The following is a 26,532-nucleotide window of genomic DNA, read 5'->3' as shown; positions in this document are numbered from 1 at the left end:
GAAGGTGGCTGTCAGCACAGGGTGTGGACATAGAAGGCACTCAATAACTGTTTTGCTGAGTGAACAAATAAACAAAAAAAAAAGAAATGTGGCCTTAAGAGCTCCTCTCCTGGTCTGCAAGGGGATTAGGCTTACCTTTTTTGTCTTTCTTCTCTTCCTCTTCACCACCAGCCCCCAGGAGGGTAAAGATGATGCCAGTCTGAGAGTTCACACCCACAGCAGTCACCAACATCCGTCCTGAGCCCTCCATCACGTGGGTCCCTGGGAAAGGGGACAAAAGCCAAGTTACCACTGCATGGTTGAAGCCCTCTCCCCAAAGGAGTGAAAAAATGTGGTCTCAGTCAGCTCCTGGCTCTTTGCCTGCTGAGGTCATGGGGCATCACCTATGGTTAAGATTCACACTGTGTGTGTGGTGGGCTCTTTCAAGATGCTTTCACCTCAGGACAGTGCTGGGGTGGAAACACTGCTACCTATCAGTTCTCAGGTACCCCAAACATCTCCAGGCCCACCACGTACTACCTGTCCTGGAGGGTCACTTCCTTCTTCTGTCTCCTTCTCCTGACTCCTCTACCACCCTTACAGATGTAGACATCAAACTCCAGGAGTGTTATCAGTGTCCATGATGCCACTACACACATTACAAAAATCACAGATTTTTTCATATCACTTTACAGCTATTGCAGCATTGTTGGTGCTCATCTCTATTTTATAAATAAAGTGGTTATGCAACTGCTTGCTAGTTCTTGTTATTCAGTGTTCTAATAAAGTACACTCATTACTATACCACACATTTTGTTTTCTACTTTATGCCAATATAATTGGTTTCCTTTGTGACCTCAGTGGGATCTTGTGGGACCTCATGCATTTCATTTGATGCATTTCAAGGCATTATTTGGAGTAGGGGTGGCACATGATGACACCAGACTACTCCAGGGGTCTATGCTGCAAGAAAGGTTAAGAACCACTTTCCTAGAACTTTAGATTTCTCAAACTGGGTTCCAAAGGGCCCTGAAATTCTTTCCAGGGGCTGGAAGGGTGGCTATGGGGGGTGAAGGAGGCCTTTGGTCAGGATGGCTCTACTTTTGTTTGTTTTATCTTTGGGGCTTCAGTGTCAGCTTTTGTTTCATGAGAGAGTCTTGTTGCTGCTTGCAGGCAGCCTCTCCACCATGCAGGCTGAGAGAGCAACTTGTCCAACAGCAAGCAAGGGCTTCAGAGGGAGGATAAGCTGCAGAGGGGGAAGAAATGTGGTCTATACACTCAATGGAATATTATTCAGCCTTAAAGGGAAAGAAACTTGAACACAGGCTACAACAAGGTGAACCTTGAGGATACTGCACTAAGTAAGTGAGCCAGCCAGCCACAAAAGGACCATAAACACTATATTATTCCACCTGCATGAGGTCCCCAGAATCATCAGCTTCAGAGACAGAAAGTAGAAAGGTGGATGCCAGGGGCTGGGGAAGGGAAATGAAAGTCAGTGTTCAATGGGTGCAGAACTTCAGTTTGGGAAGATGAAAAGGGTTCTGTGGATGGATGGTGGTGATGGTTGCACAAAAATGTGAAAGTGCTTAATGCCATTGAACTGTACATTTAAAAGTGGTTAAAATGGTAAATTCTATGTTATGTGTATTTTACTATTATTATAATTTTAAAAATTGGAAAAAAAAGCCCACTGAAGCCATGGCCTCACTGGGGAAGCAAAGGTGACCCCAGGAGGACAGCTGGGACCCAGTCTGGGAAGTAGACAGCAGCTATGCCCACCCAGTTCTAGCAGCAAGGGAATGCGGCACTGCTGGTCCTTTGTCCTTTGATTGGTGCTGGAAGAATCTGGATGCTGGAAGGTTGGCTCTCCAGGCACACATTTTTTTTTCCTGTTTTCATTTTTTTGCTACTCGGAGTAGAAAGCTGTATACCATGCTGGAAACACTACCTTCTCAGATGGGGGAGTAAGAATTCCACCCTGGCCTGGCTGGACAGTATCACAGAGGCCTTGACAGCCATGACAGTGACTCTCTGACATGCCATGCCTTGCTTCTGGAACTCACTTCTGCTTTTTAGAGTTCTCCTTTCTGTTCTCTCGAGACTAGGTGCCACTTCTTCCTGTTTTCAGTATAACTTATGTCTCACTGTGTTTTGGTTTACTTCAGATTTGAAGTCTATATCAGGAAACTCATTAGAATTGTATCTAAAATAAGGGTTGAGGGGTTCCGAGTCAGACCTAAAGAGCTTTCCCTAAGCAAGGAATCTGTTTTCACTTTTTAAGTGGTGTCACCCACCTTGTCCCTTTCCTTGTAGGATCTGAGCCATATCCCGATGTTGTATGTGTGCCTGTGTGTGTGTGTGTGCATGCTTGTGTGTGTGTGTGTGCATGCTTGTGTGTGTGTGTGCGCATGCTTGTGTGTGTGTGTGCATGCTTGTGTGTGTGTGTGTGCATGCATGCTTGTGTGTGTGTGTGCATGCTTGTGTGTGTGGCATGCTTGTGTGTGTGCATGCTTGTGTGTGTGTGCATGCTTGTGTGTGTGCATGCTTGTGTGTGTGTGCATGCTTGTGTGTGTATGCTTGTGTGTGTGTGTGCATGCTTGTGTGTGTGTGCATGCTTGTGTGTGTGTGCATGCTTGTGTGTGTGTGCATGCTTGTGTGTGTGTGCTTGTGTGTGTGTGTGCATGCTTGTGTGTGTGTGTGTGCATGCTTGTGTGTGTGCATGCTTGTGTGTGTGTGCATGCTTGTGTGTGTGTGTGCATGCTTTTGTGTGTGTGTGTGTGCATGCTTGTGTGTGTGTGTGTGTGCATGCTTGTGTGTGTGTGTGTGTGTGTGTGTGTGCATGCAACAATCTAGCCTCTTGGTCTCTAGGGTCCCAGAATCTCAAAGTGCTTCACAGAGAGACAGACACTCTCCAGTGATTCCTTTCAGGCACGTAAATGCCAGCCTCTCCATGCACAGATGCAGAAACCAAGTCACGAAGGCTCACAGAGGGGGTGTGCAGAACCCAGATTCTCAGATGGCAAGCTCTTTGGCCATCCCCAGGACAGAAGGACAGTGCTTTTCTTTCCCCCTTGGCAGGGCACAGTGGGGACCACAGAATGAGCTCGGACATTGGCTCTAGGCTGAGCAGCCCAGGCCTGGTGACTTCTCATCACAGGCAGACCCTGGAGCACCCCACCCTGCTCTGTCACCCTGCTGAGGCCCAGTAACAGGGCCTTGTTCATTTTAATAACTTGCCGACAAGATGCCTCCGTGGGCACCAGCTCGGCTTGTTAGGGTGCTAGGAAGAGGGGTTGTTACATATCAGCATTAGACAGATAAGAAACTGGGGTCTCATGGTGGGTATCACTGGAGACTCTTCAAAGGAGAGGAAGGAACACTACGTTGCATTCATAGGGCACAGAAAGCAGTAACAGCCACCCAAGCTGACCTCTGTAGAACACCTACTGTGTGCAGGGCACATGCTGCCCTCCACGCTCAATGATCTCATCTAGTCCTCAAACGGGAGGAAACTGAGGCTCAGAGTGGAGGGGTGGCCTGCCGAGTCACTCTGCTGGTGAGGGGCAGAGCCTGGACTTGAACTCTGTGCTGTCCCTGAGCCTGTTGTCTTTGTTACCTTCCACTTCGCCTCCAGGGGCAAGGCCCTCACATTCTGGTCTGAGACACATCAGTAGAAAAGTTTGTTGGAAATGAAGGCATTGGTTCTCTGGCTTAGGTGGCAACCAAGAGGCTGCTTCCCACCTCCCAACCCAAGACAGGATGGAAAAAGATGCAGGGGGCCAATTTCCACCCAAGATAATCAGATTCCCAAATCACCTTCTAATCTAATCACTCCCATCGCAGCAGGGAGCTGGCAGCTCTACACCCACATCCAGAGGCAGGGAGGTGGGAGGAGGACGCCAGGGAGGGGCTTAGGAATAGTGCGCTCCCCGCCCAGCCCTGGAGATGCCCCTGGGTGTCCTCCAGAGCCCAGCAATAGCCAGGGCAGGGGAGATGGGGCATCTACAATCCCCAGTCCTCCCTCTCTGTGTCCTCTGGTATCCCCAAGCCTCTGCTCTTACCTGTGTCCCCCCAGTTCCAATCCCCTCTTCGAGGGTTTGGAGGGCTCCCTGAGGTCCAAACCACTCAGTCAGTGTCCCCTGGATGAGACCTCAGCCTTCTTGGGCCCTGGACACTGAGTCCTGTCTCGTGGCCTCTGCCCTTGGAGCGTGCACAGTTCACTGGGCCTTGGTGTCCAGCTCCCTGGCCTTTGCTCACAGTGACCGCCTGAATGCCTTTCCCTCACCTCTTGCTCAAAACCTCTTCCACAGGATGAATACCCTTCTCCTTGGGTAGCCCTCCTGACTCCCACTAGGGGACTTCATCTGTCTCCTCTGAATCACCTGCAGTCTCCTCTGGGGGTGCTTACAGGCCTGGCTCCTCAACCTGACCATGAGCCCCTTGAAGGCAGGGTCTGGGTGGGAGTGTCCTCTGGGCCTCCCCCGCACAGCCTAGTTTGGAGCTGCAACTCCAGTGCAATACTTTATACTATTTTGAACTTTCCAGGGTGGGTATGTATTACATTTATAATTGGGAATACCGACGCCCCTAATCATCTTTATGTTTTGCAGAGGGTCACATTCATCCCAGCTGTGCCCCCTCCTCCCACACCTCACTAGGCTGTGCCCTGTCCTCTCCCAGGCCCTCCTGCCAGGGGAAGACTCCAAAGGACTAGGGCATTCCCTAGACTGTTCCTCTTCAGCTCCACGGGTCCCCTGCGGAGGGCAATGCTTAACACCATGGCAGAAGCAATTAATGGCAGAGCAACAGACGACCAAGTCAAAGTGCAGTGGGCTAAACCTCTCAAAGGACAACCACAGGGGCAGAGGTGGGAACCTCTTGGGGATGGAGGCCCTGATAGGGCCTTGTGGGACCTCATTGTCCACAGTCCCTTGGGCAGCACTCTGTAGCCCCCACCTCCTCTAACTGCCCACAGAGCCCTTCAGAAGACAAGCACGGGGAGGGGTAGAGAGAGAGCCCTGGACCCAGAAGAGGGCACCTGGGACCTGGTGTCTAATTCTGATTGCTATGTGACCTTGGGGCCAGCCCCTCTCCTCTCTGGACCTCAGTTTTGTCATCTGTAGAGTGGGGAGGGAGCTGGCTTAGGCCCCACATCTCAGCAATAGTGTCTCGACACTGTCCCAGGGAGACCAGCCTAAGGCATGTCCTGGGTAGGGAGGACAGCTACATCTCGGGAAGAAGAGGGTGTGGAGAGGCTGGCAGGGGCCCGTGTGGACAGAATGACCAGATGGCGCCCCCTTCCCCCAGCTCCACAGTCCTTCACTTGACGGACAGACATGGTGTCATGCCAGGCTCTCGGGCCTGAGAGAGGGCCTCCTGTGGTCCCTGCCCTCCAGGAGCTCACAGTCTAGCTGGGGTCAAGGAGAGCAGATAGGCACACAGATCCACAGCAATGCAAGAAAAAACCAAGCCAAGGACACGGCAGGCCGGAGGGGACACAGCCAGGCAAAGGTGGGAGGTGGTCCAGTGTGATGGTAGCGGGCGGGCTGGGCCAAATCTCAGCGCCCACGAAGGGAGAAGGTGCCTGAGTGGAGGGTGACAGAGCGGAGTCTTTGCTTGGTGTTCAATAGGAAGCCGCTGAGAGTATTTTTGGGTGGAGGGGGAGGAAGGAAGATAATATCTCTTGAGCATTCACGATGTGCCAAGTTCCATCTGAGCCACTTTTCGCTCAGCTGTCACAGTCTGTGAGGTGGTCAGCCTCACCCCGTTTCACAGATAGGGCAGCAGCTCAGGGGGTCATCTCTGCATTCAGCCCAGGAAGGCAGAGCTGGGATGGCAGCTTGTCTGTGGCTCCAATCTTGTGCTTTTTCCACCTTGTGGACAAAGTTGGTGGCAGGGCTGTCTGGGGCAGCCCCAAGGAGAGAAAGGGGGGCCAGAGCATGGTGGGGAGCTGCCAGCCATCCCATGGGTGGGAGGAAAAGGGAGCCCAGGCTCAGGGAACACTGTGGTTTCCATGGATGGGACTGTCTGTCCTGTCCTGCCCAAGCTTCTGTCCCTGTCCTGGTCCTGTGGAGGGGATGTTCCCTGGTCTCTGACCTGGCAGCGGAGAGTGGCCAGGACCTTCCCAGCTGCAGGCTCAAAGCCCATCCTGGCCTTAGGCCTGTCCTGAACAGGAGGAGGTGGCTCTCCCTTGCCCTGAGCTGGTCCAGATGGTAGCGGTCTCGGAGTCAAAGCCTTCTGTGGTGGCTTGTGGGGTATGCTGAGCCATAGGTAGCAGAACTGGGAAGCCTCCTTTTACAAAATGGGGTTTCTGAGCCCAGATAAGGTGAATGACTGAAGTTGCAGAGGGTGTAGGACAGTAGGGGCTGGACCTAGGGTTCCTTGATCTCCTGGGTGTGACCTTTCAGGCCTCTCTCTGGACAGGGAGAGGGGAGAGGTCATCTATTCTAAAAGGGTTCCTTCAGTGGGGAGAGGCTGTGAAGAAGGGATGGAGGCTATTTCTGGGGGCTATTGTCTGCCTCCAGGCACAAGCACCAAACAAAGCCAATATGATTCCCAGCCCAGACACAGTCCTTCCATTGTTATTGTTATTAATGCAGTTAATAACACACGCTCACAGAGCATGAGGCAGTAGGCAAAGTGTCCCCCTCACAACAGTCCTGTGAGGTAGGTGTTGGCGCAAGTTCAATCCCCAGCCCCTCTGCCCACCACTTTCTGGCTCAGAGAGCTTGAGTGATGGCCCAGGGTCACACAGCTGTGAGTGGTGGAGCCGGGACTTGAACCCGTGCTCTATCCACTACACCCCGCTGCCTCTCATGGAGAAGAGGCAGGGTAGTGTAATGGAGAGAGTGCGGGCCGAGTAGCAGACTGGGCCTTCTGCAGTCACGGTGTCGTCCTAGGCTCCCTGGAGGCGGTGGCAGTGGTGGCAGGTCCGGCTCTCCCATGCCTGGCCTTCTGCTTGGTGGGGTGGGCAGCAGGCACTGGGATGTGGGCAAAGTCCCAAGAGGGTTTACCGATGTCCTGCATGACCTCATGCTATTAGTGCTCTGGCTGGCAGGGGTAAGGGAGGAGGGTATGTCAGGGTCTTGCAGGGGTTGAGCCACTGGGCCTGCTGGAGCCAGGCCTTGCTGTTTTTTGAAGACAGCCCCGCCATCCTGGCCCCCTGGCTCCAGCCCCTTCCACTGCCACATTGATGACATCTAGTCTAGTCCTGCATTTCCCAGTGGAAGTTACCACTAGGAGGCAGGCTCCTGCGTGGGGGCTACAGGAAGAGCCCAGAGCTGGGGTCTGGCTCTCGCCCTGCCTCTGCCCTCTGTGGGGCCTTACACTTCTGCTCTGGGTCTCAGTTTCCCCAGCTGCAAATTGGGATAGGACCAGGGTCCTCTAGGGATCATTGAATCCCCTGAAATGCTGCAAGATCAGGAGTCTGGGCATCTGTTCCTTGTAAGAGGGGTCACTGCTTTAGTGGAACTCTCACAGAAGTACATGACCTAGGAGAGTTTAAAAAACACTGGCTTTCTATGAAGACAATGAAAAGATGAGGTGCTGCTCCATGTAGGAGACCAAAGAGGCAGGATATCCAAATGGCATGCAGGGCTCCACATGGATCCTGGCCTGGAGAACGCTGCAGGCACAATTGGCAGAATGTGAATATGGATGGCACAGCAGGTAACAGTACTGAATCAATGTCAAGTTTCCTGAATTGATGGCTGTGTTGTGATTATGCATGAGAATACCCTTGCTCTTGGGAGATACACCTGCAGTGTCTAGTGGGAGAAGGCCATCAAATCTGCATGATGAGGGGGAGAGTGAGATTTGTCAGAGAGCAAAGACGGCAAAAGGTTAGCAACAGCCGAATCAGAGTGCAGGGCATGCCCGTGTTCTTTGTGCCATCCTCGCAACTTTTCTGAAAGTTTGAAATTATCTTAAAATACAAAGCTAAAAAATAGACCTAGGTCAGAGTTTGCACTCCAGGTCCCACCCATATGTGGCTTGACCCATAGGGACCTTAAAATATGGGAATTTATTGCCAATATTTAAACATCGAGAGCTTGTACAGGGAAACCTGGATTTCTGGCTTCTCTTGCAAAGTGAGCACTGAGGTCAGATTGGGCTGGCGCTTCTGCAGGCAGCAAAAGGAAGCAGCTGTGGTTTGGGTTTGGCATCTGTGCTCTCCCTACCTGGCCCTGCAGACATATGAGTTTGCAATTTCTGAACATTTTTACTCTGTCCCATTTGAAGATACACCACACATGGGCTCGTGTCTGCCTGTCTGTCCCTGGAGGGTAGGAAGGTAGGGGAAACCTGCCTGGTTTTGGTGATTTCCCTGGTGCCCTGAGTGTTGAGGTCATTTGAGTCTTTCTGAAAGCTGGTCTGCCCTCACTTGTCAGATGGGGAAACTGAGGTTCTGAGGGGCAGAGGCCACAGTGGGAGCCATTGGAGGGCTGGAACATGGGTGTTCTGCCTCCAAATGCCACATTCCTTCTACACCATACAGCACCTCACAACCGCAGGGTTTGTTTGCAAAGGACAGTCACACGTGTGCATGCCTGTGGTCCCCACAACAGCCCTGTGGGGTAGGCAGTGGAGGCCCCACCAGCTTCCCCATTGCACTGACACAGACACAGAGGCTCAGAGAGGTGAAGGGACCTGTCCAGGGTCACAGGCCAAGCATGGTTGGACCAACTGACCAGAACTGATTGTTTCCTGCCCTCTTCTAAGCTGAAACAGTACATGAGATGACACTAGGGCTTTCTCAACCACCATAAGGACGCCACAAATGCCCCCAGCCTGGTCTCTCTGTGTTGTTCCTCAAGGATCGTCAGACTGGAAGGCCCAGCAAGGCCTCCTCGCTGATGTAAGGGGCCCATGGTGTCTAGTTGTGCACAAAAATGAGCATCCAAATGGCTGTTACGCAGGGAGTTCAGAACACTGGGGAAGAAACTAATCAAGGAACACCCCCTGGGGGAGGCAGGCTGCTGCAGGCTGAAGGTAGGGAGGAGTTGGATGATGGAGAGGAAGGGGGTAGCCCAGAGAGGTGGGAAAGGGGAGACATTTGAGATGAAGGATAAGAGGGGAAATGGACATTTCTGGAGGTTCCAGATTTCAACACAACCTCACGAGCTGGGGCTATAATCAGAAAGGGGGAGAAGCTTGTTGGGGATTCCTGGCTAAGGAAGAGTAGAGTTGGGATTGGAACCCAGTCTGTTTCACCCCCAAGTCCAGGCCCCACCCAAGGAATGGGGAAGGGGACCAACTCATCTTGAGCCTCCCTGTGCAGCACTGTGCTGGGGGATCCACTTACATCGTATCATGAATGACATTCCTATTGTCCTCCCAGGGAAATGGGCTCAGAGAAGTGAAGCCATGTGCCCGAGGCCACACAGCAAGTTCACTTGAGAGCTCAGGTCCTGTTCAGCTCAGCCTTACACTCTGCTCACCTTCTCCCCACTGACTCTGGAGGACAGAGCCTAAGGTCTGCAGGGCCCAGGGGTGAGCTGGGCACAACCTCCTGAGAGCTTCCAGTTCAGAGCTCCCGGCTTCTCAGACCTGTGTGGGCAAGAGGATTGACGCAGAAATGACACTACATGGTAGTGTCATCTATCTGCATGTGGCCAAGGATAGCAGGGCCTATAAAAGTGAGACCAGTGAGATCTGGTTGGGTGGTGGGATGGTCGACGAATTTTGTTCTTCATTTTATTTGAGATGGTTTGTGCAGTGCAAAACTCAAACACCATGACGAGGCTGTGTCTGTTTGGGTCAAACAAGAAGTAGAGTGTCACAGGCTAAAAGTGGGTCCCAGGTGGTCAGTGGATGACTGCCACAGGGCAGTAGTGGTCAGGGAAGCCTTCATGGAGGAGGTGGGGCTTGAGCAGATGGAAAAACGTTAAGTGGGCAAAGAGGAAGAAATAAGACTAGGAAGAGAGGACGGCCTCAGCAGAGGCAGATTGAAGGGAGCAAGACAAGGTGGATCAGTAGATGGTGGGGGCAGAGTGGGAGATAGGGCATGGTGAATGTACTCTCAGGGCTGGGAGGGGCGCTGAATGCCGTGCCCACTCAGTGGGCCACTCTCCAACATCCCCACCTGCAGCCTGTCTACGTCCTGCTCATAGACAGTCAGTGATGGGGAACTCACTATCTTACAGGCAGCCTCTTTTGTCCGATAATGGTCCTGACTGTTACAGAAATCTCTTTCCAATTATACTGCTTGCTGTGGAGCCAGCTATGCCCCTTTCTCCGTTTCTCCTTATGAGTTTGAGCTGAGCCACACTCTCTTGCCCTGCTGACTCCCACACAATTGGATTTCTGATGCCAGGGCTTCAGGCTTGCCAAGGAGCTTCACTTTCTTCCATCTGGTTCATCCTGTGTCCTGTGATCATCTTTCTGGATCCTGACACTTGCTTTCTTTTTGCCACCCCCTTGTGCTTGTGGGCTCTGAGAGACTGATGGGAACACTTTGCACATTGCAACAGGATAGAGCTCCAGGGAAGGCCACTAGAAACCGTCCACCAGGCCGGGCGCGGTGGCTCACGCTTGTAATCCCAGCACTTTGGGAGGCCGAGGCGGGTGGATCACGAGGTCAGGAGATCGAGACCACGGTGAAACCCCGTCTCTATTAAAAATACAAAAAAAATTAGCCGGGCGTGGTGGCGGGCGCCTGTAGTCCCAGCTACTCGGAGAGGCTGAGGCAGGAGAATGGCGTGAACCCGGGAGGCGGAGCTTGCAGTGAGCCGAGATCGCGCCACTGCACTCCAGCCTGGGTGAGAGAGCGAGACTCTGTCTCAAAAAAAAAAAAAAAAAAAAAAAAAAAAAAAAAAAAAAAAAAAAAAGAAACCGTCCACCAGATTACCAGCGACCCAAGAACCAGCACGAACCCACTGAGATCTCCAGGTTCCCGCACGCCCCTCTCCTTCCTGCCCACAAGGACATCCTGGAGACCTTGGCTGATGTCTCCTGACATCCAGAGGCCCCAGGCCTCTTCCATCAACCCAGGCTCCCAGCCAGATGGAGACCAAGGCCGTTGGTTCAACTTGGGCTCAGAGAGCCTGTAGTGGCTTTTTGCAGTCACCCCTTTCTCATCTCAGTGCTCACAGGCCACTATTCCAAGATGACTGGGAATCCTGCCAAAACCAATGCTGACCCCAGAAGCCCAGGCTTCACAGGACTCACTGGGATCCCTGCTGAGACCTGGAATGCCTTCTGTCTGTCCCCAGTCCCCTTGTGCTTCCCCACTAAGGGGTGAGCTCCCTTCTGAGTCTCCAAGGGCCTGCAGGCCTCAGCTCTCCTGTAGGATCTCTTGGTCTCCTGGGACTTCTGGCCTCCCTGGAGACATCCCAGCCTCTCCAAGTTTTGAGGCTTCTTGACAGAGAGTTAGCACACACAGCCAGAGGATTCCCCAAGCTCCCCAAAGCACCTCCTCACTCTCCCCTTATGCTTCTCGTCCTGAAATCTCCTGCTCCCATCCTCTGCCTTCAGCATGGTCTTATTTTTGGCACCTCTGTTCCCTCTGGGCCCTCCTGCCCCTGCTCCGAGACCCGGCCACCCTATGACTCACTCCAGGCTGGCTGGTTGGCTTCCCATCCATCTCTGCCCGTTGTGTCTTTTCCAGGGTCTCTCTGCACCTGTGCCCTCCTCCTTGGCTGATTTGTGATGCTGTCAGGCCAGTGATTCCGAACATTCTCTCTCCAGCTTCCTGCCAGCATCTTCCCCTCTTCCCCAAACTGTCTGAAGTTTCTATCCTCTCAGGCCCATGCCTGCCCTGGGCTTCCACACATCCAGAGCACATACCTGGCCACTGCCCCCAAGGATGCTCTGTCTGTCAACCACTTCATCCCAGAGGGCAGGATCCTGTGGCCTTTACAGGGCCACAGGGCTGTAACAATTTATTGAACTCTCATGTGGCCCTATGTTCTAAGAGGTCATCTGGGGCATTCCATGGTCTCTCAGTGAGACCCCGGGGACTTTGCACTTGCTATCTCTCTGCCTAGAATACTTTTTTCTTCTCATTGTTCTGATTTTAGGTCAAATGCAACCTTTTCAGATAGGGCTTCCCTGACCAACTCAGATTCCTGTGCCTTTCCTGCAGGTCTCTGTATCTCACTACAATGGTGGAACGTCTTCATCTGATTTACCATTATCTGAAGTTAACTTGCATATCTGCTTGCTCGTTCCTTTACTGGTTCTCTCCTTTACTAAATTCTAAGCTCCAGGACAACAGGGACCTTGTTTGTTTCCTTAACCAGCGGCACACAGTATGTGCTTCACAATTGTCGGTTGAATAAATGCTGGATAAATAAATGCCCCCACCTCTATTCTCACTCCTACCATCCTGTCCTGCAAACCTGTTTGCATTTCCAGGACATTCCACACTCCTTCAGAACTCTGTGCCTTTGTACGTGGTTTCCTCTGCTAGGAGGGCCCGTTCTCTACGATTAGTGGAAAGCTCCTATTCATCCTTTAAAACCCAGCTGCATGCCACCTCCTCCAGGGAGCTCTGGTCCTTCCTTGGCTTTCTCACAACACCTTCCTCACATGTCTACTGTGGGATTAGCTGTTGGGAGGCCTGAATCCCCAAGGCCATTCAGGCTAGGGCCTCCCATGGGCAGGGGCTGGGCCTGAATCACTGGTGGATTGGGGGTGGAGATAGTCCCAGCACTTGGGCTGAGCACCCAGAGTAGCTTTGCAGAGGGTGTTTGCTGATCACTGCTGGACAATAAGGCCTTTTGGGCGTTGCTGTGAAAAGGGGTCTCACCTAGCTAGTGTCTCACCCCTGCAGGGTTTCCCCACCTCTTCTCTGCCCCTGTAGCTGAGTGAGCTTGTAAAAATGTAAACGTGATCAGCTCACTGCTTAAAACCGTTTCAGAGAATCCTCATCACACCGGGAGTAATTTCCAAACGCGGACCATAGCCCATGAGGCCTGACCTCTGGCCTCTCCACTCTCTCTATGTCACTGCAGCCTCCAGCTGGTCCTGCCTCTGGGCTTTTGCCCCTGCTGTTTCCTCTGCCTGGTGTGCTCTCCCTCAGATAGTCACAAGGCCAGCTCCTCCTCATTACCCACACTCAGTACACCTTGTGCCCTGTTTGTTTTCTTCACACACTTCTCTGCTCAGGAATTTTCACATCGCCTCCCTGCTCCTCACTCCGCCACAAGCTCCTCAGGGCTGGGCCTTCCCTGCCTCACTCATTGCTGCAGCCCTAGTGCCGGGCCCAGTACCTAGCACACAGCTGGTGGCCAGAACGCTTATCATCTGACTGATTCTTTCTCATCTCTGATGAGAGTGGGCTTTGGTGTTCAGCTTTTTAGTAAACCAAGTCACTAGAAGGCCAGTGCCATGAGGGCAGGGATGCTTTGTCTATTTTATTCACCGCAGTCTCCCCAGGGCTGGGGTTGCTGAGTGCACAGTAGGCTCAATGTGTGTTTGTGAGGGAAAAGGAAGGGAGTTCTCACTTGGGGCTGAGCTGGCTGGAGATACCAGAGCCAAGGATCAAAGTCTCTGAGTCCCTTCAGCCTCATGAAGGGGACACACACAGGCATCCCCTGGGCATGGCGATGGGAATGGGCCCAACATCAGGCTGAAGCTCACCTGAAAGCAGCATGGGGTCCTTGTCCACAGACTTGCGCACCTGGTCAGACTCTCCAGTTAGGGAGCTTTCATCAATCTTGAGGTCATTGCCCTGGATGAAGAGGCCATCAGCAGGGAGGAGGTCACCTGGCAAGAGGAAGGGCAGGGGAGTCAGCAGGCTCTCAGGTGACTAGAAGGCTGGAACATTCCCTTAAAGGTGTGATTACCAGGGAAGGTTTGCCATCAGGGACAGAACGCCTAGAGCTCCCAGGGTATAGGAACCAAGATGGTGTCCATAGAAGGCCCATGTACAGCTCAAGACTGGAGCTAAGGTGCACAGCACAAGGCCTGGAGGGCTGAGGTTGGGGCCCTGCAACCCTCACTCAAGCGGGCATGTACTTTATGAAGTGTTTCTTTTGACCTCGCCTGAACTTGGAGTGCAGGTCTCCCAACAATTCATTCTTCTTTAATCTCAGTTATGGTTTGGGGAAATCTTTTGGAAGGAACCAGTCTGTCTTGGCTGGGTTGAGAAGACCCCAACAAAGTCACATCATCAAGAGGAAATCAAGCCCTTTAGGGCAGAGTGAGGAGGGGCACTCCAATTTCTCCCCTACCTTCTGCCTCAACTTACCTCGGACATATCTGGCTCAAACTCCTTTTGGTGCCAGCCTGCCCATTTTCTCCATGGCAGTAGCACAGGTCCAGAATATTCACTTACCCACTTACACGATTTCTAACATCTCCTCTAGCCCAACAAGCATCCATTAACAGCCAAATCAGGGATGGGAAATAGGTTTCATCTAATAAACCCATTCTGAGTGTTAGTGGTTGTTGGGGTGCTATGCTGAGAAGGCTTCTGCGGCTATATTCAGGCTCTGAGCTGTGACTGATTAGTAATGTCCGCTATGGGTGGAAGTTTGGAGAGTGGTGGCACATGTGCCATGTACTTGTAATTTCTGATTTAAATGGATTCTGGGATTGTACCTCCTCCAGGAAGTACCCTTCCACCTCCTAAAGGATCTCAGAAGACATCTTGGTTTGGGATCAGCCTTCAGGAATACACCCCCTCCCTTGAGCCAATCTCTTTGCATCAGCCTGGCCTGTCCCACCTCTGCCCAGAATCCAGCCTTAGAACCTGGCTCTGTGGCTGGGACACTTACCATATTTGACCTGGGCGATGTCCCCAACCACGATCTCAGCCACAGGGATCTGGACCACCTGGCCAGCCCGGACCACGGTGAATTTCTGTTCCTGCTCGATGCGGCTCTGCAGGCCCCGGAACTGTTTCTCTTTGCTCCAGTCATTGAAGGCCGTGACCAGGACCACACAGATAACTGAGAGGAGAATGGCGGCCCCCTCGATCCAACCTGCCTCTGCCTCTCCTTCATCCTCTGCCCCACCCTGGGCCGTCGCGCATCCTGAAAGACCAGATAGAAGCAGGCAGGGTGAGGTCAGCCAGACAGGAGAGGCCTCATGGGCCTGGATTTACAGCTCAGCTCTGCCAAGTAACGAGTGTTAAGAATCAGATGATAATTATCCACTTATGCAATGTGTCTGGGTACCAAACCCTGTGGAAAGGGCTTCACGCAGATCATCTCACAGGGTACTCCCGCTGCCCATTTCACAGATGTGGAAGCTGAGGTTTCTCAGAGAGGTCAAGCGACTTGCCCAAGCTATGAAGGGCAAGTAGGAAGCTAGAATGTGAACCCAGGCAGTCTGGCTTCAGAGCCCACCATCTTAGCCTCTTCAGTTTTCTGCCTTTGTTCTAGCTGTGAGATCTTGGGCAAATGACTCCCTTTCTGAAACTTATTTTTTCGTCTGGGTAAGAATATTCTTTATCTCGGGGACCTATTGTGAGAGTTGAAATTTAATGTGGCAAAGTTCACAGACTGTACAGCACAGACAAGGCACAGAGGAGAGAAAAGAGAATTTAATTGATGAGAAAAGACAAGGAATTTTCTCTAACTCATGAGAAAAGAGAGTAAGTGAGGTATTTTTTTTTCCAGAACAAAGGCAGCCAATATTGCACGTGCTTTATGGTCTGAAAAGGCAGTTTTGCCCATGTCCTCTCCTTCTGTCAGAGTCTCATTACATTGCCCAGGCAGGTTGGGAAGATGAGCTGGTTCTAATCCTGCTGCTGCCTCTGCATGATTTTGGGTAAGTCATTGCCCTTCCCCAGCTTCAGTGGCCTCATCTGCAGAATAGGGATCACTGAGACCACCTTCCAGGGCTCAGGGAGAGGAAGGTGGAAGCTCCTGGCCAGAGCTCAGCACAAAGGAGGTTCTCTAACTTGGTCCTTGTCAGACGTCAGCTGAGGAGTGAGCTGCCCTCCACAATGAGGACACCGAGGCTTGAGCTGCAGGCCGCCTGTCTGACCTACAGTGACCCTGCATCCCACACCCTTGCACCACTGAGCCTCCCAGTCTAGGCCCCGAAAACTCTCGAGGTCTGCCAGGCCCATGGGGTGAACAGAAAAAGAAGAACCTAGGCACATCTGATCTGAAGGCATCAGACCCAAAGGCAGGTCCTACCCATGCAGTGCTGGGCCTAAGGCCCTTCCACGTCCCTCTCTCATCCCCACAAGGATCCTGAGGGCAAGAGGTGGAGGCCCAGGAGGTGAGGTGCCACAGCCAGGACACACCTGGGCCTTCATTCCCCCTGGGACCTGGGGAGCGGCCATTTCCATGGAAAGGAATCTCCAGCAGCATCTGACCATCCTTCCTGGAAAACTCAGAGCAGTTCCTTTCCACAGGGGCCAGGTGGGGCACTGGATACCCTGCAAGGCCTGCTGTGCACCCAGCATTTACTTTAACCCTCAAGCTGGCTGAGAGAAGGGTAGCTGTTCAGAGAGAAGCAGAGAAGAGAAGGGTAGCTGTTCAGAGAGAAGCAGAGACTTACCTGGGGTCACACAGCAGATAATGGGGTTTGGATCCAGGTCTGGGATCTGACACCAGACCTGGCCTATTCACTCTCCCTGAGCCCAGCAGCCCCCTCTGCCATGTGTTTGCCAAAGATTCATGGCTGATCATCTGGAAATCCAGTCTGTCTCAAGGAACAGAGAACAGAAGCTTCAAGAGACCCCAGTGGAAGCTTCTGGAAAGCCAGGGGTCAGAAGCAACATGACAAGAAGGCCAAGTGACACTCAAGGAATGTTTATGGGCTTTCGGCTCCTGGAAGGGTGGGGCCCAAGCCTGGGGAGATATGGAATCACTGCGGCCCAGCTGCATGTGCCACTGGAAAATTCCAGGTCTTGCACTGAACCAGCCGTTCCCTTCGGGCCAGTAAAGAATGCCATCATGTGGGATTCCCAAAGCCGCCTTTCTCCCCACCTTGGGAGTTTCAGACTTTTCCAGTAATAAAAACTGTTTAGCAGGACCAGCCTTGGAGTAATGGTAATCATAAATGTGCTAATGGTAACCAAGTTTGAATCCCAGCTGCGCTAACTGCTGTGTGCCCATGAACTTGCTATGTAACCACTGTGCCTGCCTTGTTTTGTTTTTCTCATCTGCAAAATGGCAGGTGCTCTCTCGTAAGGTGGTTGAGAGAATTAAGAGAGAGCCTTCGGGTAAAACACCCACTGCAGTGAGCACACAGTAAATGCTCAGTTAAAGCTGGTGATTCTTATTTTCCAGTGTGTGGGTGAGCATTATTGTGTTCAAGTTCCACAGCCCGGCTTTATGAAGCCCTGAGGCCCACATTACAGAAGGAGCTCCTGCTGGATTTGAGTGACATATCATGATGGGAGGAGAGGAAATGGCGAACGGTGCCTCCTGTACCACCATGAATGACACTAATAGAGACGCCAAAGACTGGGAGACACAGGTGAACCTCGCTAAACAGAAACCCAGTATATGGAAATGCATTTTCTTGGGGCTTAGGGGCATGGAGGGGGAAGGAGTGGGATTACAGAGCCCCATGCTGCATTTTGCAAGACTTTTGTTATCCCCTGCCCCTTGCTATGTGCTCTGGAAATGGGAAGGCTGTTATTTCCCCTGCTGTGTGCTTCCTCAATGGGGCCCCCATTACAGCAGCTACTGGAGCATTTGGACACTTAGAGAAATGACAAGCTTTCGGGTTCTGGAATCGGAAAGATCTAGTTCAAGTCCAACCTTTGCTGTGTGACTTTAGGTTAAGTGACTTGGCCTCTCTGAGCCTCAAGTTAGACAGCTGTGAAGTGGGATAATCCAATAGATTTGTGAGCTAAGGGCCTGGCACATGATAGGTACGTGTAAAAGTTGGTCCTCTCCCCTTTTCATGAGCTTTTTTCCTTGGACTGGCCTCTGAAAGCCAAGGGCACAGTGACTGAGTGGGATTTGCACCCTATTCCAACTCCCAGCCCTACCTGCTGCCCTTGCTGACTCAATACCAAGGAACCCTCTGGGCCTCGGAGGGCACTCACTCTGCCAGCAAAAGCCGATTAGCTTTTATCTCTAGAGAACTGTCTAATGGTCACGCGGTGCTGAGGGATGACTAGAAAGTGGGAGTGCAGATTGCTGGGGTAGGGATTCGGCCACCTGGAAGCTGTCCGACCCTAGGAACAACTCCTGCTGCCCCTGGAGCAATTAGGGAGAAGAGAATAGAAGGGAGGGAAGAGGGGAGTGGGTGGGTCCTGCTGAGGTCTCCTCTGGGGCTCTCTTGGACTGGGGCACGGACAGGATCTGGAGACTGTGGCCATAGGGTCCAGGGAACTGCAACTGCTCTTCCTGGACCTGGGGCTGTAGACGGTGTGGTCTCTCCCTGTCTGTGTAAGCTTGGGGAACCCACTTGGCCTCTTTGGGCCTGTCTGCATGTTCACCAGTACAATGCGGAATCTGCCTCCCAGATGGCTACCAGGGCCTGGTATCCAACAAAGATCCTCAAAACTGGTTGAGCCATAAACATTTTCTAAACACCTACTATGTGCCTATCATGCTGTTGGCACTCTGGCATTAGGGGAGCTGTCACCAGCAGGGGGTTAGGGGCACTGAATGTGCCAATCCTAGCCCTGCCATGAACACGCTGTGTGACCTAGGACAAGTGCCTAGAGGTTTCTGAGCCAGGTAATCCTTCATGTACAAAATGACGTTGGTAGAGGACTAACAGGCTGCAGAGTTCTGTAGCACCCACAGTCCTGCCCCAACTGCTTTCTCAGTGATGAGTATGAGATAAGACCTTCCCAAGGTTACACACCAGGAAGTGATACAGCCAGGACTCAAATGAGGGCTCCTGGCTTTAAGTTTGAGGATGCTTTTATACCCCTTCACTCCTGCTCATCAGGAGGCATCCAGCCCAGCCTGGCCCAGCTTGGCCCAATGGTTTCAGGAAAAAGGATGAGATGAAGTGTGGGGCAGAGCCCCAGGAGTTAGGCATTAGGTAAAATTAGACACTGTGTACAGATAGCAACAGTGTCACTGCTGGACAAGGGCCCTGGGGTCACTCAGCAAACATAGTCATGAGCCATGCAAGGCCGCTTCTGTTAGTGACAGACTGCATTTACTGCAGTGGTCTCATAATAATATAATAAAACAATAATCATAATAATCATAATAATACTGTATTTCTACTGTACCTTCTCTATGTTTAGATACACAAATACTCACCATTGTGTTACGGCTACCTACAGGATTCAGTCTGGTCACATGCTGTGCAGGTGCGTAGCCTAGGAGCAACGGGCTGCACCATACAGCTCAGGTGTGTAGTGGGCTGTGCCATCTAGGTATGTGTAAGCACACTCTACAATGTTGGTACAATGATGAAATTGCCTTAGAACATGACATGTCCCTGTCGTTAAGTGACACATGACTGTATCTACTAACCACCTACAATGGGCCAGGCACAGTGAGAAACTCATATACTCATTGCGTGTGTGACTCTAATTCCACCCATCAACATTGCCAGTGACCAGCCCTGTCTTACAGAGGGAGAAGGTAAGGCCTGGGCAGGGGCAGTCACTTGCTGGGAGTTGCTGAGCCTGGATTTGAACCCACATCCCACTGGGTCCCAAGCTCCTGCTTTGTCATCTGCTAAGAGCAGGCCTCCCTCTTGGTTTCCGCCCCTTGGTGGGGACGGTCAGCCCTGTAGTGCTGCCACCATGTTGTATTCCTTGCCTGCCCCCAGACCTGACCCTGGAATGAGTCCAGTTGCAGGTTTTTCATCTCTGGCTCTTGAGTTTGTCCCCAGTGTGGGAAGCCTGAGGCCTGACTTGGGGGCCCAGGCCACAACTCTGGGTGAGTCCCCACCCTCCCCTCTTGGAGCTCCAGTTCCCTCACCTGCCAGATGAGGTGGGGGTGGGGATGCCGTGTACCTGGCTAGCATCAGAGCTCGGGGCTGAGTATGTCCATTCTAAGGCACTTAAGATAATGGCAAGTGATAAATAAAACTGAATGAGTTCAAACAGAATGTGAGCACTGGGGATTTGGTGAAGCCAGTGGTGGAATGTCATCCATCTTTCCTATGGGTGCCAGGTTATAAATAAGCCCCTCCCTGCCTTCCTTCTTCCTTTCCTTTTCCTCCTTCCCCCTAGCCTGCATTCCCTCCTTCCTTCCTTCTGCTGACAGGGCCGGCGTTGCTCCTTCTGTAGAACTTCCTGAATCTGTTCTGTGCACAGGGCTGCCTGCCCCCTCAGAAGCAAGGCTCTCTGCCTGGTTCAGGCCCTAACTCCTGGATCTTTAGACCTGGGGTGGAGGCGGGCAGTGGGCCTCTGAGGACTCAACATGACAGGGGCTGGAGGCAAGAGTGACAGGTGCTGGGGCTTTGGAACCTGTGGCTCTAATACGCTCACACTGTCCACCCCCGCGTTGCTGCAGATGATACTAGAATTGTGGGGTGTTGAAAAGAACGTGGCCACTTTTCCAGAAACCAGGAGCGATCGGCCATATGGGGAGTGACACCTGCTTCCTGAGGTTTGCTCAGGGCTCCGTGCTAAGCGCTTTGCATTATTTCCTTCAATCATCACAAGAGCTCCACAGGGCAAGTACTATCATTCACCCCATTTTATGGATGAAGACACTGAGGCTGAGCACATGGAGGGCCGGCCTGGGTCCAGGGACAGACAGGTAGATCCAGGCCCTGTGCCTAGGCTCTGATCACTGGACTCTGGTGCCTTCCAAGATGTGGCAGCTGGTGTCAAAAAGAAATTGGGTGCATTTCATGATTTCAAACAAAACTCACTAGCGCCATAGCAATGGCACAATTTTAACACCGGCAGCTCAGGGAGGGCCCTGTTGGGGATCTTTGGCCGAAAGTTCCTGGTCTGTGAAATGGGTGTGAGGGTTCACTGAGAACCCAGACATAAAGTACCACGTGTGCTGGGTGCTCAGTCACAGCTGGGCCTGTCTCTGGAAGGCTGTGTGCAGGGAGAAGGGAGCCAAGAAGGCCACATAACTGTCCCTGTCAACTTCCCTGGTGAAACTGATGTCTCTCTCGGGGTTTTTTGTTTGTTTGTTTGTTTTTGCACTTGGTGGCTGGGGATTGGTGGAGCCTGAGCCTGACTTCGGGCGCAGGAGTCCTGGAAACATGGAAGGCCCAGAGCTCAGATCTCAGGCCAGGGCGTAGGCTTCCGGAGAAGGAGTCCGGATGGTCACAAAGCCCAAGAACTTTTGATCCCAGTGAAGCTGGATTGTGTGCAGCTGCCTTGGACCAGGGCGTGGCGTGAGCTAGTACCCCGGCCAGAGGCAGGGAAGAGCCATGGAAAGCGCCAGATAGACTCGGGTTGAAAATCCTGCCCTACCGTCTAAGGTAGCTTTGTGACCGCAGGCAAGTCCTTCCCCTCTCTGGGCCTTGGTTTCTGAATCTCTAAGACGGAAGATTGTAGCCACCTGTTTAGGGGGTTAGAAGCTCCTCCTGGCACACATGAGGAACTCGGTCCATGTTACCCCTCCACCCCCTCCACCACCTGCTATCTGAGTTCTAATCTTGTACTGAGTTGGGTTGCATGAGGCCATGTATCCGGGCTGATTCAGTCCTGTCCCTCTTTGAGGAAACGCAGCTGAGGGACAGGACTGAGGAGCCAGAATGCTTTGGTCTGAGTCATGGTTCTGCTACTTTCTAGCTGTGTGCCCTTAGCAAGCGATTTGCTGTCTCAGGGCCTTGGTTTCGTGGATAATAATAGCACCTACCTATAGGGTTGTTGTGAGGATTGAGAATTAAATGGACTTCTATCATAATAGCTCCCAACTAGTGGTAGCTATAAAAATAGTAAGAAGTATTATCACTATGCATTTGCGTTACACTCTTAGCTTTGTTCAAGGCTTATTCAAGTCGTCATGTACTACCTTCTTTCATATTTGGTATAAAACTTCTGCAAAGAAGGCTGCCCATTGTGCATTTCTTACAATGTCCTATGTGAAAGTTCATCCCAGAATTCTTGTAAAGAGAAATGTCATCTTCCTAAATATTTTTCCTCCTTGTTGATAATTTGAGCTATGCAAATCTACATTTTAGTTTTTAATTTTATTTTTCATTTTAAAATTTTTGTTTTATTATTATTATTTTTTAAATTCAGTACTCTTTAGTATATTCACAGCAAATCACCCTAATTCTCTTTCCGTCTTGGCTGCCAGGAACCTCAAGTCAGATTTAAATCTCAATCATGGCAGCAATTATAGCCGGTTTCTTTGCTTCCATTCCTTTTCTGGCTAGCTTTCTATTTGACCGCATCCTGTGAGATGTATCTCTTGTGTCTTTAAACCCTCTATGGGAAGAGGTCATGTAAGAAATCAACTTATTATGTGTAAAATTGAGGTAGTTGGCCTAATAGACTTGGTTATCCAGTTTCTTGGGCAACTTTGGCTTGGGAGGGGGCAGGACAACAGATATTCAAGGGACCTCAGAGACCACCTTCTTATTTAGGGAAAATGAGGCCCATAATGTTATTTCTTATGTGCTATTAACTTTTAATTTGCTTGTCTGAAGGTGGAGTAGGGTTATTTATGCAGCACATTCATTAGGAAATGTTGAATCACAATGAATCACTAAAAAGTATTTACAATATTCTACTGACTGAAAAAGCAGATTATAAAACAGATCAGCCTGCACAGATGTCAGGGTTGCCCTCACCTGTGTGCTTATTAAAATCCAGCTGTCCCTGGACTCTGGAGAGAAAGAACCAGGCTCTCTTAGGATGGGGCCTGACAACTATGTTTTCAAAAGGCTCCACAGCAAAATCTGAGGACTCTTTATTAGCTGGTGACCTCGAGCAGGGTAACCCCCTTTTCTGTGCCTTGGTTTCCTCATCTTTTTTTTTTTTTTTACATTTTTTATTTCCATAGGTTTTTAGGGAACAGGTGGTATTTAGTTACACGAGTAAGTTCTTTAGTGGTGATTTGTGGGAATTTGGTGCACCCATCACCCAAGAAGTATACACTGAACCCAAGATTTCCTCATCTTTAAAATGGGCATAACCATGGCAGCTACCTCAGGGGGTTGTCAGGGCAACATCTCAGCCCAGGGCTTGGCACACTGTAAGTGCTCACAAATGCTCACTGAAATGATTACTGTCACCGGTCCAACTCTTGTGCATTTCACACAGGGAAAATGGGGCTGAGGCCTGGCTCGGCCACCCTTTGGCTGTGTTGGCTATGGGCGGGGCCCTGCCTCTTGGGCCTCGTTTTCCTCCCCTGGAAGGAGAGGATTATTTGTGTGAGCCATGAGTGCCCCCCTGTGTGGATGTGGTGGCCAGGTTTGCGGGGCGGTTCGTGGGTCCGAGGCCCATCTTACCTTCGTTGCCCTCGCCGGGCGGGTGGTAGAAGGACAGCCCCAGGGAGATGATGGCGGCGATCTCCAGGATGATGAGCGTCACGTCCTGCAGCGCCTCCCACACGAGCTGCAGGAAGGTTTTTGGCTTCTTTGGAGGTATAAAGTTTTGCCCAAAAATTTGCTTTCTCTTTTCCAGGTCTGGAGCGGTGCCCGGCAAACCTGTGGACAGAGAACAGAGAGGTTGGCCTGGGGAACTGGGAGAGATGCAGGCATGTTCTGGGAATCTAGGGGCAGAAAAGGAGAAACAGAGCAAGAAACTTGCGGGTGGCTGGCCCAGGAGCCCAACATCTCTTCATGCTTTGGGCCCTAAGTGGGCTCCTGCCAAAAGCCAGAGACACTGTGCAGTAGGTTGAATGGCAGCCCCCAAAATATATATCCACATCATGATCCCTGGAACCTGTGAATGTGACCTCATTTGGGAAAATAGTCTTGTTGTTGTACTTAAGTTAAGGATATCACGATGAGAGCATCCAGGATTATCTGTCTGGGCCCTAAATGCAATGACAGGTATCCTTACAAGAGACACAGACACAGAAGGATGATGGCCACGTAAAAACAGAGGCAGAGTTTGGAGTGATGCAGCCATAAGCCAGGAAATGCCTGGGGCCACCAGACGCTGGAAGAGGCAAGGAAGGATTGTTCCCTGGTCTTCAGAGGAAGGTGGCCCTGCTGACACCTGATTTCTGACTTCTGGCCTCAAGTCATGAGAGAATAAACTTCCCTTGTTTTAAGCCACAATCAGTCTGTGGTCATTTGCCGTGGCAGCCACGGGAAGCAAATCCACACTCCTACAGCCGCCTGGCACTGGTACCCTCCTTCCGCTCTCCCTCCTGTCGAATGCCATGCAGTGGTTAGAGAAGAATCAGAAGCCACTGCCTGGATTAAAATCTCGGTGTGATGGCCTTCACTTCCTGAGCCTCAGTACCCTCTTCTGTAATGCGGATGGTGATTGTACTTAACCCATGGGTGGTTGTGAGTATCACATGAGGTGACTCATGTGGTCCATGAGCATTTATTGAGCACCTACCAAGTGCCTGGCACTGTTGCAGACACTAGAACAGAGCAGCTCACCAGACAGCACAGTGCCCACTTAGGAGCCGCCCTCGCCGTGGATGCCTTGCAATGTGCTCGGAGCATGCCTGGTGGACATGCAGCTGACACTGGTGGTTTCTCCTCTTCTGGAAAAGGGAGTGAGGTGTAGCCAGGTGCACCCTCATCAGGTGGGGACCGGACAGAGTGGTAAGGGCCCACTTCCACCCCCCATCTGCATTTCCAGATAATTCTTCCAGACTTGCAAGTCCACTCTCACGCCCCTGCTCAAAGGCCTTGGGAGGCTGCTCACTGTCTTTGGAATAAAGCCCGTGTTTCCCAGCCTGGCGCTCTGACCCTCTCTTCTGACCCACAACCTGTGTCTGCAACCTTGGCTTTCGCCATGTGGCTTCCGCCCAGCAGAGCCAGGCCAGCACTTTGCCTTCCTTCTGCCACACTGTGCCCGTGCTGTGCCCTTCCTTGCTCTGGCACTGGCCACTGTTTGCCTGTCTATACATCCCCTCCTAAATTCCCTGGTACTGGGGTATGGATGACCCACAGTTGATGAACCCCAGGTGTCTTTGTACCTTGGAAGAGGGGCCTGGAAGGGTGAACCTCTCATGGAGGAAATTCAGGCGTGTGACCAGGAGGTGCGTGGCTCTGGTGGGGAGGGCTCCCTCTGTCCACTGTCTGCTGTGCCCCTCAGAGGCCGGTGCTTCTCCTTGCTTCAGCCTTCCTTTCAAGCTGCCCCATGTCACCCCAAGTAGCTGGTGTGCCACTTTATTTTTCCATGACAAGTGTCCTGTCACACCCCCAGGCCTTTGCTCCTGCTGTTCAGCAAACCAGGAACAGCCTTTCCTTCACTCAGCACTGTGAGCCCCTCTCAAGGGCCCCTGCTGAGCAGCCTCCCTTCCACCCCAGGCGGACAGTGGCCCTCTGCCTTTACTTTCCACAGTCTTCCCCGCGGCAGGCTTACCACTTCCTCAGACCCCTGTCCTACTTGGGCCGTGGACCTTGGGGGCAAAGACCAGTCTGGTTCCTATTCCTCAGGGCCTGGCACCTGAAGTCTTACAATTGTCCCACCCGCTAAATGCAGGTCTGAGTGTTACAAGCCTGGCCTGAGGTGTGCAGCCTCACCCAAACAGTGCAGCAAAAATGGGCCTCCGCAGCGGGGCAACGACAGTCCTGTCACTGACCCACCAAACCCTAGCTCTTCTTGTGTCTTAGTGAGGACAGATGGGGGGTGGACAGGGAGGGGCACACACCCCTCATCAGACCTATGGCCTTCATTCTACTCCTGTGAACAGCACTACCAGCACACTGGGGTTGCAGGACTGGACCATGTGGCTGATGGGACCTCATGGTCTAATATATGGTTTTAGGGTTCTAACAGTCTGCTGTTCATTGCCTCATTCACCCATTCATTCATTCAATTTGCATTCCTGGAGCCCCCACTGTGGGTCTAGCCTGGTGCCAGGTTCTGGGGAGTGTGATGTGCATGGAACAGACCTGGCTGCCCATGGACGTAAGAGCTCAATGGTTCCGGGAGTCCAGCAGCCTGTGGTTTGGGAGTGTGTCTGGGGTTCTAGATGTAGAGTCTCCTCAGATGCTGACCATGAGATCTCCATCAGGAGCTTCCAAGGGCCAGGCTGGCTGAGACACCCCCACTGGGGGAGCCCAGGGATGGCTCCCTCCCTAGGAGACCTCACACCAGCCTGCTTGTTGGTGCAGGCAAGCTCTTGGGATCCCGTGCCCTGCATGCAGTGAGAACGAACGAACCCAGAGCCAGGTTAGGCTCATTTCATAGATGGGGAGACAGGCTGCCCCGAGACCAAGCTGCTGCTGTGGGGCAGCTCCTGGGTCCTGAGAGCCCAGGGTAGCCTTGATCTAAGCACGTGGGAACACTTCCTCCACTGTTCCGTGCTGGGCTGGCCATCTGGGAGATCCACGTACAGAGTGTGCAGGCACGGCACACTGTAGCACGATTCCAGGAACTGCAGGAAGCTTCCCTGTCTTCCTCCTTTTGTCCAATTCTACCCACAGCCAACACCTGGAATTCCTCTACTTGACTTTTATTCTTTTAATTAAAAGCTCCAATTCCTTTAGACTTTCTGGGAGGGGAAGCCATCATCAGTTCTGGATGCCATGGTGTGAATGAGTTTCGGGCTTTTTCCTGGGACTGAGTTTTGACAAGGGAGAAGGGGGCGTTCAAGAGGGCAGTGG

At 52.0% G+C, this 26,532-nt stretch overlaps 1 protein-coding gene across 16 annotated transcripts in view; it reads right to left on the bottom strand.

The window, feature by feature from the left end:
- ATP2B2 (ATPase plasma membrane Ca2+ transporting 2) overlaps positions 1 to 26,532 on the bottom strand; it is a 388,078-nt gene that overhangs the window by 65,230 nt on the left and 296,316 nt on the right. For all 16 annotated transcript variants that reach the window (XM_030801577.1, XM_030801576.1, XM_030801580.1 and 13 more), the window contains 4 exons: positions 23,242 to 23,439; positions 14,706 to 14,963; positions 13,567 to 13,692; positions 136 to 261 (listed from right to left, as the gene is read on the bottom strand). In XM_030801577.1, the coding sequence (XP_030657437.1) occupies positions 136 to 261; positions 13,567 to 13,692; positions 14,706 to 14,963; positions 23,242 to 23,439 (708 nt within the window). The remainder of the gene's footprint in view (positions 1 to 135; positions 262 to 13,566; positions 13,693 to 14,705; positions 14,964 to 23,241; positions 23,440 to 26,532) is intronic.

The sequence above is a fragment of the Nomascus leucogenys genome, chromosome 21, assembly GCF_006542625.1.
Source record: "Nomascus leucogenys isolate Asia chromosome 21, Asia_NLE_v1, whole genome shotgun sequence".
NCBI lineage: Eukaryota > Metazoa > Chordata > Mammalia > Primates > Hylobatidae > Nomascus > Nomascus leucogenys.
This window is presented reverse-complemented; position numbering and strand designations above follow the sequence as displayed.